Below are 22,324 nucleotides of genomic sequence, written 5' to 3'. Positions count from 1 at the left end.
AAATATGATAGAATATAAAAATAATAAAAAAATTATTTTCAGAATTTCTACCGCATGAGGTCGAAATTTGGCAATATTGTTGCCAGATTTCGACCTCATGAGGTCGAAATTCAAAATGTTGCCCAGATTTCGACCTCATGCGGTAGAAATTTAAATTTCTGGGTACAATTTCGACCTCATGAGGTCAAAAATTATCAATATCTAAGTGGATTTCGACCTCATGAGGTCGAAAATCTGGAAATATATTTCCAGCATTCAGTTGCTTTTACAGCAGCCCACCTGTCAATCTCATTCATCGACCAAATCAACAACGCAATTCATGAACACGTCCAATTCATCAAAGTACTTCTACAATCATAAACTACACATTCTACAATCAAATTCACCTTCAAAAGTACATCTAATTTGAATTAAAAACTATAATCAAATATCATATACATATCCAAGAAAACATAGCAATATTACAATCCAAAAGTATACGAATCAAAAAAGTCAACGTTGGGTGTTAGAGATATGATCTGATTCCTCCCCACTATCCTCATCAACAAGAGCATGAACTACGTTGGCCTGTGACCTACGTCGTCTACTGGGCTGTGACCTACGAGCATCCCCGGGACACGGGGGAATATTAGAAGGGTCCGAATTGAGTAAGCTGTCTATTTGGGCCTGCATATGCAACATCCTTGCCTCCGTGGCACTAAGTGTACTTTTTAGTTGAGTAACTTTCTGCTTCATTTCTTGGTACTCTTTAGGATCCACTGCCCCTTCAAAAGTAGCACCTACACCTCGAAGGAACGACGGAAATTGACGACATGCTCGATTAGGCATCCCATAAACTGTCCCATACCTTGTCGGGGGAGCTACCTTCTCCATCCACTGCTGATCAATTATCTCGTTGGTCATCGACGTCCCGGCTGGCTGACTGGCACAATATTCCAACTTGTGTTGTTAAAACTCGGTCTGAAATTGAAGGATACAATGATAGTAGGTAAATTTAGTTAAAACAAAAGTAGTTATTATTGTTAGTTAGTGACTTACATAGGTTTGCTGAGCCCTAGGCTCAATCCATTGGTCCGTACCATCGGCGTTCTTCGCCTTTGTCGTGTGAGTAATCTTGAAGACTTCTGTTACACCTCGGAAATTTCTCAGTGAACGTACAATGAATAGACCAACGAAGAGTATGAGTGTACGATGTTTTACTAAGAAGGGGATGACTACTTACGAGTTTTGAAAATGCGAAAGTTACAGATTTGCACTTCGGCCCAGTTGGTCGTAAAATAGAATACGGCCCGTAAAGTGGTTTACGGACTGCAAACTGCTATCGTCTTTCAACACTCCAAAACTTCAACTTTCTGCCAAATGTCTAAATGGTTAAATACGACTCAGAATACGGCCCGTAAATCGAAATACGGCCCGTAAACTGTGATCGTAAACCACCATGACCTCCAGCAAACCTTTCTGGTTCTGTTATGCTTAAATACGGTCGTGAAAGACGGACCGTAAACCAGAATACGGCCTGTAAATTGGGTTTACGTCCACTGTGCATTTCGACTACTGTTCATAAAAATCAGATTTTAAGTTAAGTATAAGGGACCCTTTTTCATTCCATTCATTTCATTTTCACTCCACACTTCAAGAAACATCTAGAATACTCTCTAATATTCATCCACAAGAGAATCAAAGGAAAATCAAGATCAACAACACTAAATCTATGAAATCAAGAGTGTGAAACTCATCAAAGTTCATCTACACCAAGAAATTGCAAAGGAAGTGAAGTAGGGTTTTTGGTATAGAAGAGTATTGCTACTCAAGGCTCGTTCCTACCACATCTAAGGTAAGTTTTATGACTTTCTCATGATGATTGAAGTATTTATACGTTGAAACACTTGGATTATAGAAGAGTGTAGTAAATGGGTCATAAAATGTCAATAGTGCCATAGTTGAATGATAGTTGGATTGAATTATGAATGTTGATGAGTTGGGAGTATAAATATGCCACAAATGACGTGTAGACCATGAAATACGTGTGATGTATGAGAAAATGTGATGATGAGCTAAAACCCATAAATGTGGAGAAATTGGAGAAAAATGGTGGAATGTGGTAAATGTAGATAAATGACGATTGTTGATACGATATTGTGAATGTTTGGTAGTTGAAATGAAACATGGGAAAAGTAGTAGAAACAAAGGAAATGCTGCCCAATTTTCCCTAGAAATAGTAGCACGTTCTTCTCGTCGATTGACTAACAATGGTACAAATTCTCTCTTGAAGGTAGAGACGTGACATTAAAGGAAATCAAGCAAACGATAGCATAGTTAAACGACAAAGGTATGTGAGGCTTATCTTTTCTTTCAAAAGGCATGAATCCTTCAAGTCTTATATTATCCTTCTACAAAACGAAGCCTATGAGTCCTCCAATATATTGAATTACATATGAAAATGATGGTGATGATAATGAGCTAGAGTATAGCGATTCAAGAAATTGTGGCATGATGTTCCTATAAGGCTAATGATGTTATCTTTGTTAACACTCGTCTTATGCTCTATTTCCTTCAAGGCGAGGCACGATACTCATAAACGTTCATAATATAATCGGGGGTTCACGACCTTACGTCACCCCGACATAGTGTGGTTGCCCTTAAAGCTTAACGTATGCTCTTAATGCTAATATATGATATGTCTATAAGATGATTACCAATGCTAGTTTGTAATACGATGATGACATGTATAAGATGCCAAGAAATGATAAGATGATGCTATGTTATGAGATGTGTAATAGTGATGTGGTATGATTGATTTTGTGATGATAAGATCCCACCGTGCCTATTTGGTCGGGCATGTCACCGCGAATGCGGGCTGCGTATGATTCCACCGCGCCTATATGGACGGGCATGTCACCGCTAATGCGGGCTGCTATGTTTACACCGAAACTAGAGGGTCGGGCATGATCACCACTAGTGGGCGGCATATGAGGATTACCCGGACGCGGGTAATGATGCGGAGTACGATGTGAGGATGTACGTGATGAAGTATGTGATGATGTATGTGATGATGAATGTGATGATATATGGGATATGACAAAACATATACTATAATGATGTAAAATATGATATATGTAAAAAGTATGTTGCTTATAACATTCAAACAGGTTATATCTTTTCTTATGATTCATGATGCTTCTATGACATTGTTCATTTCATTCCTGCCTTACATACTCAGTACAATGTTCGTACTGACGTCCGTTTTATTTGGACGCTGTGTTCATGCCCACAGGTAGACAGGGAGGAGATCTTGCTCCGGACTCTTAGAAGTTGTTAGCTGACTGAAAGCACTCCCCTGTTCCGGAGTTGCTTATGATGAATCTTTTGTGTACAGTTGTATGTGTAATCCAGTAGAGGCTCGTAGATACTCAATGTGGGTTTTGTGGTTTCACGACGTTGATATTGTGTAAATATATTGATATACGTTATTGTACAAAAGCATTATGTTTTGTAATGAAAAGCAGTTTCTTTTGTAAAATGAGCATGAAATCGATAAATGATTATTAAATGAGTCTAAGATGTAATAGTACGAGCGGTGCTCGGTGGTTAGCCTCGGGAACCCATCGCGGCCCCTTGCTGGGTCGTGACAGAAGTGGTATCAGAGCAGTTCGTCCTAGGAAGTGTCTATGAGCCGTGTCTAGTAGAGTCTTGTTTATGGTGTGTTGCGCGCCACATCAATAAACAAGAGGCTACGGGGCATTTAGGAAAAATGATCATCTTTCTTCTCCTGAGATCGTGCGATAGAGCCGTGTATAAGATTTTATCCTCCCTAATAGTGTGTTGTGATTTCAGAATGCCGCCCAAGGGAAAAGCTATAGCCGCCTAGAAGGGTAAGACTACGACAAAGAGGCGGGTCGAAAGAGAGCCTCCGGTGAACATTGGAGAAGGCAAGTCACAAAATTAGACTCCATCTAGCACTTCCTCTACCCCGCCTAATGTGGAAGAGCAAGGAGGAGCTCCAGCTCCAATTCCTCCGCCGGTTGCTTCGGGTCAACAAATGACCGAGGCCATTCAGTTATTGACACAGTTGGTTGCCCCCCAGGCACAGCGGCAAAATGCGGGCCCGAGTGATCGATCAGCCAGTACTAGAGCCCGTGATTTCATGACTTTAAACCCTCCGGAGTTCTTTAGGTCAAAGCCGGACGAGGATCCGCAAGGCTTTATCGATGAGATGTTGAGGACTTTAAAGATTATTCATGCCTCCGAGACTGAATCCGTGGAGTTGGCCTTTTATAGACTCCGGGATGTGGCAGTCTTATGGTATAATAATTGGGTATTATCAAGAGGAGAGAATGCGCCTCCACCCATATGGCAGGAATTTGTGGATGCTTTTATTCATCACTATTTACCACCCGAGATTCGCCGAGCTAGGGCGGATAGATTTCTAAATTTGAAGCAAGGAAGTATGAGTGCCCGGGAGTATAGTATGCAATTTAATTCTTTGGTCAGGTACGCCCGGGCTATGGTGGCTGACATGGGAGATCGTGTTCACAGATTTGTGAGTGGTTTGGGACCACATTTATTCAAAGATTGTTTGACGGCTTCATTGCAAAATGGGATGGACATTTCCCGTATACAGGCCCATGCCCAGAACTTAGAGGGGCGACAACAACCATCGAGGAGTGATCGTGATATGGACAGGAGGCAAAGCAAAAGGGCTAGATCTATGGGAGCGAACAGCGAGTACAGAGGGGGATCGAGGCAGAATTATTCTAGGCAGTCAGGCCAGATGGCGACTAGCGCACCTCTCAGATTTCCAGATAGAAGATTTGACCGCTCCTTTCGCTCAGGACAGGGTCAGAGCTCGAGGGCTTCAGGTTCCCAGTTTGAGGGTGATTATAGTCAAGGGAGACCCCCAGTTCCACGATGTAGTCGGTGCCGCAAATTACACTCAGGGCCATGTCGCCAGGACACAGATGCCTGTTATGTTTGTGGGCAGACTGGGCATATGATGCGAGATTGTCCCTCACGGTATGGTAGAGGTGGGGTTCAGCCTACAGGCTCAGCAGCTGGTTCCTCGTTAGCACGCCCGGTAGGGCAGGCTCCCCAGGTGTCAGCAGGCCGAGGTAGAAGCAGAGGGGCAGCATCTACTTCAGGTGCCACCCAGCCCCGCGTATATTCTTTAGCCGGACGACAGGGTCTCGAGTCCTCCCCGGATGTGGTTACAGGTATATTGTCTATATTCTCCCGTGATGTGTATGCATTGATAGATCCCGGTTCTACATTCTCTTATATTACTCCATATGTTGCTGGTTGTATTGGGGTGAAACCCGAGTCAAGTAAACCTTTTGAGGTACTCACTTCGATTAGTGATCCCGTGATAGCAAGGCAAGTGTACAAAAATTGTGTCATTGTGATATGTGATCGTCAGACCAAAGCTAATTTGATTGAGCTGAAAATGATAGATTTCGATGTAATCATGGGTATGGATTAGTTGGCCTCGTGTTATGCAAATGTTGATTGCCGCACAAAAGTGGTACGATTTCAATTCCCGGGAGAGCCCGTACTTGAATGGAAGGGTAACACGGCATCCCCAAAAGTTCGATTTATTTCCTACCTTAAGGCGAGGAAGATGATAGCGAAAGGCTATATTTATCATCTAGTTCGGGTGCATGACACAGAAGCAAAGTTGCCAACATTTCAGTCTGTTCCGGTGGTGAATGGATTTCCAGATGTATTTCCAGATGAACTCCCAGGTCTTCCCCCAGAAAGAGAAATTGATTTCGCCATTGATGTGTTGCCGGACACCGAGCCCATTTCTATTCCTCCTTATCGAATGGCTCCGGCAGAATTGAAAGAGCTAAAGGCACAGTTGAAAGACTTGCTTGACAAGGGGTTTATTAGACCCAGTTCCTCACCGTGGGGAGCACCAGTCTTGTTCGTGAGAAAGAAAGACGGATCCCTACGAATGTGCATTGATTACAGACAGCTGAACAAGGTGACGATAAAGAACAAATATCCTCTCCCGAGGATTGATGACTTGTTTGATCAGCTGCAAGGTGCCAAGTGGTTTTCAAAAATCTACTTGAGGTTGGGTTATCATCAAGTAAGAGTTAGAGAAGCGGATATTCCCAAAACGGCTTTCAGAACGAGATATGGCCACTATGAATTCCGAGTGATGTCATTTCGATTGACTAATGCTCCAACCATGTTTATGAACTTGATGAACAATGTATTCAGGCCTCTCTTGGACTTATTTGTGATAGTATTTATTGATGATATTATGGTATATCCTCGCACTGAATCAGAACATGCAGATCATTTGCGAATTGTTCTTGGCATTCTTCGAGCCCGGGAATTATATGCGAAATTTTCAAAGTGTGAGTTCTGGTTGAATTCTGTAACATTTCTGGGCCATGTCATTTCAAATGATGGTATTCGAGTCGATACTCAGAAAATTGAGGCTGTGAAGACTTGGCCAAGGCCTACGACACCTACAGAAGTCCGTAGTTTTCTGGGGTTGGCAGGTTATTACAGAAGGTTCGTAGAGGGTTTCTTGTCTATTTCAGCCCCATTGACGAAGCTAACCCAGAAGTCAGCAAAATTTCAGTGGAACGATGCTTGTGAGCGTGGTTTTCAAGAGTTGAAAGACCGATTGACCTCAGCTCCAGTTTTAACACTTCCAGAAGGGCCAGATGGCTATGTTGTGTATTGTGATTCTTCCGGAGTGGGATTAGGATGCGTATTGATGCAACATGGGAGAGTTATTGCATATACTTCGAGACAACTGCGGAAACATGAAAAGAATTATCCGACTTATGATCTTGAATTGGCTGCAGTGATTCATGCGTTGAAGATATGGAGACATTATTTGTATGGTGTGCACGTCGATATCTATACAGATCACAAGATTCTCCAACATATTTTCAAGCAGAAGGAGTTGAACCTACAGCCGAGGCGGTGGTTAGAATTGCTGAAAGATTATGATGTGAACATTTTGTACCACCCCGGAAAAGCGAATGTAGTAACCGACGCGCTTAGCCGCCGATCCATGGGTAGTCTATGTGGAGTTCCTTCAGAAAGGAAATAAATGATTCGTGAGCTCCATCAATTAGATAATCTTGGAGTACGTGTAGTCGATTCAGGTAGTGCGAGGGTCAGCATTAACGATCCTGCAGTTTCATCTTTGAATGTAGAAGTGAAGGGGCGACAATATGAAGACTCCCAATTGTGCCATTACAGAGACCTATCTCATGAAAAGGAGAAGTTTCCATTTGAAGTTTCTATTGATGGAATTCTTAGGTACCGAGGCAGACTATGTGTGGCGAATGTGGCAGAATTGTGCCAGCGAATTCTAGAGGAAGCACATTATTCTCGGTATTCCATTCATCCAGGTGCGACCAAAATGTATCATGATCTCAAATTGATATATTGGTGGGATGGCATGAAGAGGGACATAGAAGAATTTGTAGCACAATGTCCAAATTTCCAACAAGTAAAAGCCGAACATCAGAAGCCAGGGGGCTTATTATAAGCGATGGAAATTCCTATATGGAAATGGGAAGTGATTAATATGGATTTTATTGTGGGATTACCCCGTTCACGAGGGAAACATGATTCTATATGGGTGATCGTGGACGGACTCATAAAAGCAGCTCATTTTCTTCCAGTAAGAACCACGTATTCAGCGGAAGATTATGCTAGGTTGTATTTAAAAGAAATTGTGCGACTTCATGGAATTCCATTATCTGTTATTACAGACAGAGGGGCACAGTTTACAGCCAAGTTCTGGAAGTCCTTTCAAGAAGGTCTTGGTACTCAAGTCAAGCTTAGCACGGCGTTCCATCCGCAGACCGATGGACAAGCCGAGCGTACTATTCAGACCTTGGAGGATATGCTACGAGCGTGTGTGCTGGATTTTGATGGTAGTTGGGATGGCATCTACCCCTTATTGAATTTGCATACAACAATAGCTATCATTCCGGTATTCAAATGGCTCCGTATGAAGCTTTGTATGGAAGGAAGTGTAGGTCTCCAATTGGGTGGTTTGAAACAGGAGAAGCACAATTAATAGGCCCCAAATTGATTCAACAAGCTGTCAAAAAAGTTAAGGTGATCCGAGATCGATTGTTAACAGCCCAAAGTCGCCAAAAGTCTTATGCGGACAACTGCCGACGAGACTTGGAGTTCCAGGTTAATGATTGGGTATTTCTGAAAGTATCGCCAATGAAAGGGGTGATGAGTTTTGGCAAGAAAGGGAAGTTAAGTCCAAGGTACGTTGGACCCTATAAAATTATCTGTAAGGTGGGTTGTGTAGCTTATGAATTGGACTTGCCTTCAGAACTTGAATCATTTTATCCAGTCTTCCATGTTTCGATGCTCCGTAAGTGTGTTGGAGATCCTACGAAGATTGTTCCAATTGACGACGTTCAAGTGAAAGAAAAGCTAACCTACGAAGAAGTGCCTATGGCCATTCTGGACAGGCAAGTGCGAAGACTTCGAAATAAAGAAGTAGCTTCAGTCAAAGTGTTGTGGCGAAATAACAACAGGGAAGAAATGACTTGGGAAGCGTAAGAAAAGATGAAATCCAAATACCCGTATTTATTCCAACACCCGGGAGAAATTCAAAGTGAAACGCCAACAACGTAAGGTATGCATGCATTAAATGAAGTGTAACAATTAAAGTATCTGAACACCCCTACTCCCATCATTTCTCAGAATTTTATTGTGTTATGGCCCTGCGAAGCAGTGATGTGATAGTATGGGTTGTTGTGACAGGATGGTAGTGCCATATTATAAAGGAAACTCGGGCAATTTTCTTTCTAGAATCCTCGCTGAATTAACATTCGAGGAAGAATGTCCCAAAAAGGGGGGAGAATGTTACACCTCGAAAATTTCTCTGTGAACGTACAATGAATAGACCAACGAAGAGTATGAGTGTACGATGTTTTACTAAGAAGGGGATGACTACTTACGAGTTTTGAAAATGCGAAAGTTCCAGATTTGCAGTTCGGCCTAGTTGGTCGTAAAATAGAATACGGCCCGTAAACTGGTTTACGGACCGTAAACTGCTATCGTCGTTCAACACTCCAAAACTTCAACTTTCTGCCAAATGTCTAAATGGTTAAATACGACTCAGAATACGGACCGTAAATCGAAATACGGTCCGTAAACTGTGACCTTAAACCACCATGACCTCCAGCAAACCTTTCTGGTTCTGTTATGCTTAAATACGGTCGTGAAAGACGGACCGTAAACCAGAATACGGCCTGTAAATTGGGTTTACGTCCACTGTGCATTTCGACTACTGTTCATAAAAATCAGATTTTAAGTTAAGTATAAGGGACCCTTTTTCATTCCATTCATTTCATTTTCACTCCACACTTCAAGAAACATCTAGAATACTCTCTAATATTCATCCACAAGAGAATCAAAGGAAAATCAAGATCAACAACACTAAATCTATGAAATCAAGAGTGTGAAACTCATCAAAGTTCATCTACACCAAGAAATTGCAAAGGAAGTGAAGTAGGGTTTTTGGTATAGAAGAGTATTGCTACTCAAGGCTCGTTCCTACCACATCTAAGGTAAGTTTTATGACTTTCTCATGATGATTGAAGTATTTATACGTTGAAATACTTGGATTATAGAAGAGTGTAGTAAATGGGTCATAAAATGTGAATAGTGTCATAGTTGAATGATAGTTGGATTGAATTATGAATGTTGATGAGTTGGGAGTATAAATATGCCATAAATGACGTGTAGACCATGAAATAGGTGTGATGTATGAGAAAATGTGATGATGAGCTAAAACCCATAAATGTGGAGAAATTGGAGAAAAATGGTGGAATGTGGTAAATGTAGATAAATGACGATTGTTGATACGATGTTGTGAATGTTTGGTAGTTGAAATTAAACATGGGAAAAGTAGTAGAAACAAAGGAAATGCTGCCCAATTTTCCCTAGAAATAGTAGCGCGTTCTTCTCGTCGATTGACTAACAATGGTACAAATTCTCTCTTGAAGGTAGAGACGTGACATCAAAGGAAATCAAGCAAACGATAGCATAGTTAAACGACAAAGGTATGTGATGCTTATCTTTTCTTTCAAAAGGTATGAATCCTTCAAGTCTTATATAATCCTTCTACAAAACGAAGCCTATGAGTCCTCCAATATATTGAATTACATATGAATATGATGGTGATGATAATGAGCTAGAGTATAGCGATTCAAGAAATTGTGGCATGATGTTCCTATAAGGCTAATGATGTTATCTTTGTTAACACTCGCCTTATGCTCTATTTCCTTCAAGGCGAGGCACGATACTCATAAACGTTCATAATATAATCGGGGGTTCACGACCTTACGTCACCCCGACATAGTATGGTTGCCCTTAAAGCTTAACGTATGCTCTTAATGCTAATATATTATATGTCTATAAGATGATTGACAATGCTAGTTTGTAATACGATGATGACATGTATAAGATGCCAAGAAATGATAAGATGATGCTATGTTACGAGATGTGTAATAGTGATGTGTTATGATTGATTTTGTGATGATAAGATCCCACCGTGCCTATTTGGTCGGGCATGTCACCGCGAATGCGGGCTGCGTATGATTCCACCGCGCCTATATGGACGGGCATGTCACCGCTAATGCGGGCTGCTATGTTTACACCGAAACTAGAGGGTCGGGCATGATCACCACTAGTGGGCGGCATATGAGGATTACCCGGACGCGGGTAATGATGCGGAGTACGATGTGACGATGTACGTGATGAAGTATGTGATGATGTATGTGATGATGAATGTGATGATATATGGGATATGACAAAACATATACTATGATGATGTAAAATATGATATATGTAAAAAGTATGTTGCTTATAACATTCAAACAGGTTATATCTTTTCTTATGATGCATGATGCTTCTATGACATTGTTCATTTCATTCCTGCCTTACATACTCAGTACAATGTTCGTACTGACGTCCGTTTTATTTGGACGCTGTGTTCATGCCCACAGGTAGACAGGGAGGTGATCTTGCTCCGGACTCTTAGAAGTTGTTAGCTGACTGAAAGCACTCCCCTGTTCCGGAGGTGCTTATGATGAATCTTTTGTGTACAGTTGTATGTGTAATCCAGTAGAGGCTCGTAGATACTCAGTGTGGGTTATGTGGTTTCACGACGTGGATATTGTGTAGATATATTGATATACGTTATTGTACAAAAGCATTATGTTTTGTAATGAAAAACAGTTTCTTTTGTAAAATGAGCATGAAATCGATAAATGATTGTTGAATGAGTCTAAGAAGTAATAGTACGAGCGGTGCTCGGTGGTTAGCCCCGGGTACCCGTCGCGGCCCCTAGCTGGGTCGTGACAACTTCATCTTGAGGTACTTCCTGACCCCTGGAGCGTCTACAAACAAATCCAGATTAATAACTAATTTCATATCCAAACGAGCCACGAGTAAAAATGAAATATGGGAGATATTTTGAATCTTAAAAATGAAATATGGGAGCTACAAGTAATCGTTTTATGTTGTATCACACTCGCTTTGAACATCTTGTATTAAACACGTCTTGTATGTTTGTTAATTGTAATGAAAAGTACTCAGAATTGCCTAAAAGCATTTGTTTTTCTTCTTTTTCCCACCTTGAGAATTTAAACACTTCAACTCAGTAACAAACCAGCAAAGCAACAGAAGAACTAGCAAAAAAGCTGGTAAACCAGCAGAAAAACAGCACCAAACTTTTTGAAACCAGCAACCCAAAAAAAAAAAATAGCAAAGCAGCAGAGAAAAACAGCAAAAAAAATAAAATAGTAAACCAACAGAAAAAACAAGTAAACCAGTAGAAAATCAGCACAAAGCAAAACCAGCAGAAAAACAACACCAAACTAGCAGCAAACAGTAATGCAGCAGAAAGAAACAGAAGAAAAACAGCAAAAAGATACCTGAAAAACAACAGGATTTTTTTCCTTATTTAACCCAACTTGAATTTCCCAGTTTTCTTCAAGTGAACTCCAAATAGCAAAGTGGTGTACACATCACGGCTAATAATTCACGTACAGATGACTTATGAATTTAGTATCATGATAACAAACTTTTAAAACATTAGTTAGTGTTTATGTAGAAGGATAGAAGTGTCTGATGAATGAATGATTCCATTATAAGACGATAGTGGAGTCCATATATAGAGTTAAGATGTGGAGACGTGCTTAGATAGCTTTGTTTGGAGCCTATATATAGCACCACACGACGGTGTTTGTGAAAGAGGTACAAAAACCAAAGCTCTATCCTTTTATAATTAAAGAAAGCTACTGATTAGTAAAGGTGTCAACCGGTTCATTGTAACCGGTTTTAACCGGTAACCGGACCGGTTCCAAATTTTTTTTAACCGGAACCGGACCGGTTAAACCGGTTAAAATTTAAAAAAAAAAAAAAAAAAAAGGGTAATGGACCGTTGGCAACGGTCCATTTGCAAAAATGGTCGTTGCCAAACGGTCATTTTCTTAATTTTTGGCCCCCAATTTTTTTTTTTAACACTTTAACCCCTCCCCCACCCCTATATAAACCCTTCTTCATTTTCATTTCAATTCACTCTTCTTCATCTTTCTCTCAAATCTCAATCTCTCAATTATAGTTACTTTGCAATAATTAGCCACAAAGTCTTATTATAGTTTCAACTTTCAATTATTAATTTTGCAATTATAATATTGTTGGTGGAGTTGGTGATTTTGCAACAATCCGAAGTAGCTTTGGTGGATTTGCAATTCTAGCCGCCTGGAAATTAATCCGGCAATTTGGTACCTTCGTTCCAACTCTATCTTTAATTTTCGCAATTTAATTCTAGCAATTTATTTTTCAAAATTTAATTTACGCAATTTAATTCTAGCAATTTATTTTTCGAAATTTAATTTACGCAATTTAATTCTAGCAATTTAATTTGTTGTAATTTATTTTCTTGTGATTTATTTGATTGTGATTTAAATTATTTCTATTTAATAATGTCAAAGAGATTAAGACGTGGTACCGGTAGTAGTAGTCGTACTGTTAGGGTGCGCTTAATGAGGAAACATTTGTGGAAGAAACACCTAATTTAGGTATTGATGTTGGTGGAAATAATCCACTTTTAGGTCATGAGGCAATGCAACAACATTTTACCGACACTTTTAATGAAGACTTAGATGATGATGATGATGAAACACAACCCCCCGAAAATCCCATAGGAGATACAGGTCCTGCACAATCACATACACAAGACAAACCGCCTAGAACTCGTAAGCCAACAGCTAAAGTTTGGAAATTTATGACTAAGGATAGGGAAAACCAATCAATTACATGTACCCTATGTGGACAAGTATTTAGTTTTAAGCAAGGAACTGGTAAGGATGGTGGAACGGGTACACTAAATGCTCATATGAGAACCAAACATATGGATGTTTGGGGAGAGCAAACGGGTTCAAATGTGGGGGGGGGGGGGATTCAAATGACGATAGACCCACGAACCGGTAGAAATTTTAAGTATGACAAGAAAAAAGAACGCGTAGAAATAGCTAAAATGGTAGCTTATGATTGTTTACCATTTTCCTTTCCCTCGGGTTTGGGGTTTGTTACTTACATTCAACGTTGTTATAACCCGTTATTTGAGGGTATTCCTAGAAGTACTTGTAGAGCCGATGTTATAGATTTGTTTAAAAAATATAGATTTTATTTGCGCCATGTATTTAATTCTTTAAATTGTAATGTTTGTCTTACCGCTGATTTGGGTCTTAGTATTAACCATTTAGATTTTTTTGCTATTACATGTCATTGGGTTGATGACAACTGGGTTATGCAAAAAAGAATTATAGCTTTTTTATACGACGAAGGAAAAGGTCGTCACGATGGAAAAGTTTTAGCCGATTCAATGTCTACTATAATGAGATTTTTTAACATTTATAGAAAAACACTTTGTATTGCTTTAGATAATGCTTCTAATAATACAAAGGCAATTGGTCTTTTAAAAAGAGAAATAAACCCTCCTCTAAGAAATATTTTTCATGTAAGATGTAGTTGTCACATTTTAAATTTAATTGTTAAAGATGGTCTTATGCATTTTGATGATTCTGTTCAAAAAGTTAGAAATGCTGTTGCGTTTCTTTTTTGTAATGCTAATAGGGGAAGAATTAGAGATTTTAAGAATGCTTGTGTGAAAAATAACCTTAGACCTAGGAAAATTCAAGTAGAAATTGAGACTAGGTGGAACTACACTTACATTATGCTACAACAAGCATATGAGTATAGGATTCCCATACAACAAGTTCACAACAAATATAATATTGATAGTGAGGATTGGTTAACTTTTAGGCATTGGGAAGATGTTAAAGAATGTATTGAACTCTTAGAAATTTTTTATAATGCAACTCTTGCTTTTTCTAGACAATTCTATCCCACGGTAACCGAAATTTTAGCCTACTTAGCGGAAATAGCTAGAGTTTTACAAGAGTATAAATATAAACCCGATTATCAAGTGGCTATTTTTGAAATGATAATCAAATTTAAGAAGTATTTTTTTCCCATCCCAACTTTATTTATATTGGGTTCCCTTTTAAATCCTTGTTTAAAAGTGTCTTATACTAAAAATTTGGTTAGTCAAATTTATACATTTTTAGAAATTGAAGAGGGAGTTCAACCATCTTTAGCTGAAGCCGATCTCGCTATTGATGATGAGTTTAGAAAAGTTTTTACTCATTATTCTAGTTTGGAAGAACGTGCTACACCCGTTGCTCCACGCCCTACTACTTCTCAGAGTAGCAAAAAGGGCTTGTCGGGTTTAAAAGTTTTACATTCACAGCCAACTTCTTCTTCTACTGCAAACTTTGATGAATTTAACTTTTATTTGATGCAGCCAAATGTGGATATCAAGGATGACTTGGACGTCTTAGCACGGTGGAAGAAGTACAAGGCAAGCTATCCGGTACTTTCAAGAATGGCTCGAGATATCCTTACGGTTCAAGTATCAACCGTGGCTTCGGAGAGCGCATTTAGCCAAGGAAGACAACAAATTGGAGACCATAGACATTCATTATCCGGCTTTAGCTTGCAAGTACTAGTGTGCATTCGAGATTGGATTAGATCGGAGCGACGCAACCAAAACTCAGAAGCGGAGCAAGGCAAAGAGGAAGAAATTGAAGATTTGATAGCTAGTGGACCGGACCAAATGAAAGACTTTGAAGATATTTCCATGACTGAATATGATGTGGGGGAAATTAACGAAATGGTTCAAAATTGGTGATTTTATTATTCTACTATTTTTGTATAACTCATGTATTATTTGCAAGTTAAAAAAAATACAACTTGCAAATAAATGTTATCCAAGAATGAATAAAATATATGGCTCATTGAGCTTTCTTCTATTTACTTGTGTTCATATTTTTACTTTTATTAAGTTAGGAATATAAGTATAGTACATATATACAAGTATATATAGTATATAAGTAAGTATATATAGTATACAAGTATATATAGTATATAAGTAAGTGTATATAGTATATAAGTACATATATATTAAGTATATATTGTATATATAGTATATATATTAAGTTATACCTATATATATATATATATTAAGCTATACCTATATATAGTATATAGTACATATATATATAAGTACATATATTATATATATTAAGTTATACATATATATAAGTATATGTAAGTTATACATATATATGTGTACGAAAAACACTATTCTGTATTGCTGACTTGCTGTTAGGCTGTTAGTCAGTAAATATTTAAACTTTAATTATAAAGTTGTATAACATATGTAAATATACTTACAATATACAAATAAATACTATAATATATATATATATATATAATACAAAAAACAAAAAAAAAAATATTTTAACCAATCCAAACCGGACCGGTTCCGGTTTGGACTTTAAAACCGGTTAACCGGAACCGGTTAAACCGGAACCGGCCGGTTTCCTAACCGGTTCCCGGTCCGGTTCCGGTTGGAACCGGTTGACAGGCCTACTGATTAGTATACAAATTAAAAAGAAGCATGCCAACAAGGTTATTGAAGTTAGTGAAGGAAGGAATACCATATTTGGCAGTGATAGTGTTGCAGTTTGGATATGCAGGATCAGCTTCTTCGTTTTTTTAACTTTTCTTTCCTTGTCAACGAAACTGTCCAATGCAAGAGATGTTATTTGTATATTATTACTAGCAGCATTACATAGAGTGGTCCTTGTGGGATAAACAGTTCATGATTTCATTGCCAAAAACATCAACCTCTAATGTATAGCAGCAGTACATAGGATGACCTTTTCAAAAGAATTTCTTTAATGGGCCATGTACCTAACGATTAATGATTGAAGACTAACCCATGTGATGATGTGAATTGTTTGAAGAAGATAAAAGAAGTAAAGAGAGATTAATTCACCTCCAATAAATGAAGCAGATTATGGGTAAAAAATAATTTCTACTGCCAAATAGCAAGAGTAACCCATGTGAATTTGTTCAAAGAGAGAAGAAAATAAGTAAATAAGTGATGGAGATAGACATATGCATTACTTGTCTACTTGACTAACAATCAACATCACCATAATCGAAAGCGCCACAGCATAAGGCGCTGGTAAAATAATTGACTGTGCAATGCTTTCTTTGCTTATATAGCACGACTTATATAGCAATACTCCCTCCGTTTCATTTCCAGATCTCAATACGAGTTATAGTGACCGCAAAGCTAATAAAAAATACTCTATTTATGTCTTTTTACCTCCATCATCCAAACGCATTATGTTATGTATGCTATTGAATACAGTATTACCAAAACTACAAAGGGCAGCGACGATCTAACACATTCAACTTTTATTTTTATTTTTTTATAAGTAGACATATTAGCACTTTAGCAAGTACACCCCAAGCATTTACATTCAAGAATCAGCATTTGTTATAATTGCAAAATCAGGAAACATGTTAAGTACTTACCAAGTTTTGTGCCAGCTAATACCACCGGAATTGCAGGAGCATAATGCTGAAGCTCAGGAATCCACCGACCAAAAATCGACTGTCAGCAACCTAAAGACATTTGACATAAACTCACAAAGTTGATAGTTTCAACAGAACACACCTTTTTACGTATGTTCTTATAGCTCGCACGACTAACCAAGAAGAATGCTAGGACAAAAACATCTGCTCCTCGGTAGCTCAGTGGCCTTAATCTATTGTAATGTTCTTGTCCTATAAACATAATTAAAGGACAGATAGGAAAAGAAAATCATCAAATACTCCTTAATCACACAAGTTGGACATAAAATTCTATTTTTTTGCCATGGTTGATTAGGTCACCATTACATCTTTCTTAGGGCAATTTTTTCTTTTCTTCCATTTTTGTGACCTGGGAGGGAGTAAGAATGGAACATACCAAGAAACCACAATCCAAGACAACCGTTCAAGAATAGGTTAGATAAAGCACTGATAGGCAGAATAGGCAAAAAGAGAGCATATTCTAAAGTAAAAAAATAAGAAGAATCACAAGAACAGAAAAAGCTGCTAAACCCACATATAAAAACCAAAATCCTGGTTATTTAGGCATCAAACTTTAAGCAATGAGGGACAAACTAAGAAACCCACATGGATATTCTGGGGAAAAGAGAAAATAACTAAATAAAAACAAAAAAAAACTTACAGTGAAGAACTTGTTACTAGAATAGCAAATAAATTTCAATTTACACTTAGTAAAATTTTAACAAATAGATACAAATGCAAACTTTAACAATAAATATAAGTAATCTACTAATTAAACTACAATTACAAAGTAATGTAACTAATAATGATAGAAATGAGATTGAAAAAAATGGCAAAAAAATGACTTACCTTTAGTGGCGGCGGATAGCAACGGCGGCGACGGAGGACACGCAGTGGTGGGGATGGGGCGTCAGTGGCGGGGAGGGGTGTGGTGGGGATGGAGCGTCGGCGCCGGGGTAGGGGTGTGGCGGGGGTGGAGTGTCGGCGGCAGGGTAGAGGTATGGTGGGGGTGGAAGTTTTAATGTAATTAGGTTTTGGTTGTTGGAAATGGGAATTGCACGATTGAAGTTTGGGGGACTGGGGGAGTATATTAAATTTTACAAGTTTATTATTTCAACCGCGTGCGGTCGAAATATGCTTCTTCTTCTTTTTTATTAGTTATTTTATTTATATAATTTATTTTTTTTAAAAAAAAAAATTCTCCTTTATTATTTGTACAAAAATAAGTTTCGACCTCATGAGGTCGAAATTCAAAAAAAAAAAAAAACTGAAAATTTCGACCTCATGTGGTTGATTTGTTTTCGACCAAAAAGTGAGGTCGAAATTATGCGGTCGAAAAAACCTGTTTTTTTAGTAGTGACATGTTATTTGCTATAATAAGTAAAAATAAAATGATGATAGAAAATAAAAGGATCCTTTTTTATTTTCACACCTAAGTCCTAGATCTACAACTCTAATTTCCTGTCTCTCATTTTGTTATAATTCTCATCATTCCAATCAAACGACATGCATTTAAAATTTTCCTTCTAAAACATTTTACTAACCAATTCTCCTCCTGGCACATTTCTTTTGTATTAATCATATCTCCACTTTAATTTGTATATACTTTTTTATATTCTTTCTTAAACGGTGTCAACCTTTGAAGAAACAAACTAATAATAATTTACTATAATGACAAGCAGTATCATTTTAAATAGTCTTTACCCAATAATTATATTGTTCTTATTATCTATATATACATATCTAATAAAAGAATATTGAAGCAATGTTTCGTGACACCGCCTGGAACAAGGTATATCCCACCCTATGTATTTTGTTACATTCTATTAGAAATAATACCTCCACTACCATATTGGAATTGTGGGTTGGCACAATCTCATCATAGTATACACCATCACACCAGCACTACAGTAAGCTTTTTGTATTGCATGCTTATCATTCTCATCCACAAATTTTGGTTCCAATTTTATAAAATTTCAACATTGTATTTTCATCACTAGTATGCCTAGCACAACAATTAATTAATTAAAATGTCTCCACTACAACTATAAATAGCCCCCAAGATTTCTTATGTGTTACAGCAACAAAAACATCCTACCACAACTAGCTAAAAATAGTACACAAACATTGGCTTTGCTATTTTGGTCCTACTTTTCAAGTATGGGTAAGTTTAAGGCTTTGTCCCTTCTTGTTTTGCTTGTTTTTTCAAGCCTCGTTGTGATGTCTGAAAGTAGGGTGGCAAGGATGGATTTAGGGTTGGATTTGGGTGGGGTAGGAGTTGGTGTTGGTCTTGGGATTGGGTTGGGGTTAGGTGGTGGAAGTGGTTCGGGTGCCGGTGCAGGAGCTGGCTCAAGTTCAAGTTCAAGCTCGAGTTCTAGTTCTAGCTCATCCTCGTCCGGAGGAGGAGGTGGTGATTCAAAGGTAGGTTCATACACTAGATCAAGAGTCGGTTCTGGATCTAGAAATCGAGGTAGGTCCGGTGGTAGTGGATACGGAGGTGGACACGGCGGAGGTTATGGTGGAGGAAATGGTGGCAACTAAATTCATGCATGCATGTCAATTTTTCACTAGTAAAAGAATTCACCACTTAAAATTATGATTAAGTAATAAACATTATGGTGTAGTCTTTAATTATATATGTAACTTGTACTACGTGTTTGATCATTGTCATTTGTGTTTTAAGGTTTAAATGAAAGTTTGGTTCATGTTTTATGTATTCTTCACTTTATTATGTTAATGACGTGTTAATTTCTACTTACTGTTGTGGACAACAAAATTTTATTGAATTTAAATCCGCAAGAAATTTGGATTATATTAAATTCAAGATATATTAATCCAAATAAATATTGTGGATTAATATAATTGGATTAATTATTTAAATCCAACAAATATGGTTTTAATTAAATTGGTCCAATTTTACTGGGCTAGTCCATTAATTTGGGCTAAAAATGATGAGCCCACTTTGCCAAGCCCAAAATGTTATCTTATTCTTGAGGCCCACTTTGGTGTCACGTGTCAAATGACGTGGTACGCCAAGTGAAATGAAGGAGCCAATAGGATCACGCCACGTGTCAGAATGATGCAGCATGCCTAGTCAAATCAAAGGCAAATGAAGATGTGTCGCGTGTACAAGTGACATGTTCCGACCAATCAAATATCGCCATGTCAACTTAAATCTGATTGGCCGAAAGGAGTCTGTCCTTATCACAACTCCTCCCTCCTACAACTATAAATAGGGGCCTCATAATTCAGAAAGGGGACAAGAATTCAGAACAAGAAGCCAGAGGGAGCTCGTGGATCAAACGCTACAAGTTTTCTACAAGTTGCAAGCATTCAAGCACTCCTCTACAAGTTTCAATTACCCGAAGATCAAGAACGAAGGCAAATCAAATAGCAAGGGGCTCAAGATCAAAGTCAATGAAGGCAAATTAAATACCAAGGCATTCAAGATCAAATTCACTTGTTAGTCTAAGAACTATTATTCGTGGTGGTCATCAAAGTGTTCGTGACGAATCAATTCAAGTCAAAATCAAATCCATATTCAAGATCAAGCTTCAAGCCTTTGAATTCAAATAAAAGTTCAAGATCAAGCTCAAAAGCCCTTGAATTTAAGTACAAGTCAAAATCAAATCCATCAAATTCAAGATCAAGCTCAAAAACCCTTGAATTTATATTTGTAAAGAAGAATCAGAGGAATCATAGAGATTATAACACTTATATTTGAAATCAAATAATACGATTGTTGCGATATTTTCCTGTCCTGTTTTTTATTTTCTCGACGCGAATTTTATTATCTACAAATTCTAGCACGCCTAGTGGGACAATTTCTACCCCTCATCTCTTCCATTAGAAGTTGAAGAGCATCAAAATGACTCAAATGAAGACCAACCCCAAATCTGATGCTATTGCAACTGCTCAACCTAAAAGTGGATTGGAAGTTGCCATAGAGATCATTGGACAAATCAAAAGGAGTAAAATCGAAATGCGAGGACAACAAGTGCTTCAAGTATCATCTAAGCCAACTCATGTTTCTGTTTCATCTTCTCCAAAAGGATTGATATCCTCATCCTGCATGCTAGAAGAAGGGAATAATATTGCTGAGGTGCTTGAAAGAACTTTGGCTCAACTTAATCTACCGCAAGAACGCCATTGCAAGTCGAACAACCCCTTCCTGGAAGAAGATGATGATGCCCTAAACGATGGATATGCTCCAACTTCCTATCAAGTCACTCCCTAATTCAAGATCTATTCGAGTAGTGATCAATATCACTCTTCATCCTCCATGATGGTCGTGCAGGCAATGATGATTGACGCATCCACTAAAGAAGAACAACTTCCAAGTTTGACTAAGGCAGTTGAAGGCTTGACAAAGCACGTGCAAGAACAGAATGCTAAGATTTCCAAGATGACAAATAAGATGGAAAGTATGGCTGAGAGAGAATAGGGTCAAACACCTATAAAGCTTCCTGAAATTCAAGAGAAAAGAGAGTCTTCTGTAAAGCGAACAACAACGATCAAAGAGATCCAAGTATCCGCTGAAGGTTTGATTCTTGTTGACTAATTGAAGAACTTTATCATAGGGTCCATCTAAGATAAATTTGAGTCCTCATCCAAATCACCTCTCACATATGTAAAGCCCTATACACGACGAATTGATTACTTGAAGACGCATGCTGTCTATCAACCTCCTAAGTTGCAACAAGTTGATGGTAATGGAAATCCCAAACAACATATAGCGCACTTCGGCGAGACTTGCAAGAATGCTGGTGTTACACCTCTCGTTTCTATTGTAAGAAAAAAACTTACGGCTCCCTAGTTGAGTATGCCTTGAAATGGAGATTTGTACCTGAGTTTTGAGATGCTAAGTATTTTACCCCATGTGTGGAGGTACTAGCAGGTATTCCAGCCCTATTGCAGGATTAGAAGATGAACGGATTGAACCGACCCAGGCTGAGCAGATTAAGGGAAGTCTGCAAACATTAGACATTATCGATGGACCGTCGATCATGCCGACGGACCGTCAATATGCACCGTCACTATGTTCGGCAAATTTTGACCGGCAGAAGCAAATCGACGAGATACGTCGACGGGCCGTTGATCTCCGCTGTCAATATGACTCTGCAATTTCTGATCTGTAGAGGCAGGTCGACGGACCGTCGACCCAACCGTCGAACCGCCGATCGGGAATCTTCCAGCCCCAGCTATAAATACACGACCCTAGCCTACAATTTTCAGATTTCACTTTTCTCTCAGTCCTGAAAACTCTAGAATATTCTCCATGTCATATTATCACAAATCCAAGAGGGATTAAAGAATAATCATC

General features: G+C 38.5%; 2 protein-coding genes and 1 long non-coding RNA gene across 4 annotated transcripts in view; 1 reads left to right on the top strand and 2 right to left on the bottom strand.

Moving 5' to 3' along the window:
- LOC132609105 (uncharacterized) overlaps positions 1 to 12,112 on the bottom strand; it is a 28,112-nt gene extending 16,000 nt beyond the window's left edge. Inside the window, exon 1 of the mRNA XM_060322961.1 lies at positions 11,940 to 12,112. The gene's annotated coding sequence lies outside the window, so the exon portion shown is untranslated. The remainder of the gene's footprint in view (positions 1 to 11,939) is intronic.
- Positions 12,113 to 16,008: 3,896 nt separating this feature from the next.
- Positions 16,009 to 18,044, bottom strand: LOC132611216 (uncharacterized). Of its 2 annotated transcripts, XR_009571510.1 has the most exons (4): positions 17,851 to 18,044; positions 17,105 to 17,214; positions 16,963 to 17,008; positions 16,009 to 16,158 (listed from the first exon to the last, which is right to left on the bottom strand). It is a non-coding gene; the product is annotated as an uncharacterized LOC132611216 (long non-coding RNA). The 2 variants fall into 2 exon arrangements; XR_009571509.1 differs by lacking the exon at positions 17,105 to 17,214 and having other exon boundaries at positions 16,963 to 17,052.
- Positions 18,045 to 19,085: 1,041 nt separating this feature from the next.
- LOC132611214 (glycine-rich protein DOT1-like) lies at positions 19,086 to 19,996 on the top strand. Its single transcript, XM_060325624.1, has one exon. It carries the CDS (start codon positions 19,162 to 19,164, stop codon positions 19,540 to 19,542), a length of 381 nt encoding a protein of 126 aa, XP_060181607.1. The 5' UTR covers positions 19,086 to 19,161; the 3' UTR covers positions 19,543 to 19,996.
- The last annotated feature ends 2,328 nt before the right edge of the window (positions 19,997 to 22,324 follow it).

The sequence above is a fragment of the Lycium barbarum genome, chromosome 9 (genome assembly GCF_019175385.1).
Source record: "Lycium barbarum isolate Lr01 chromosome 9, ASM1917538v2, whole genome shotgun sequence".
In the NCBI taxonomy this organism is placed as follows: domain Eukaryota; kingdom Viridiplantae; phylum Streptophyta; class Magnoliopsida; order Solanales; family Solanaceae; genus Lycium; species Lycium barbarum.
This window is presented reverse-complemented; position numbering and strand designations above follow the sequence as displayed.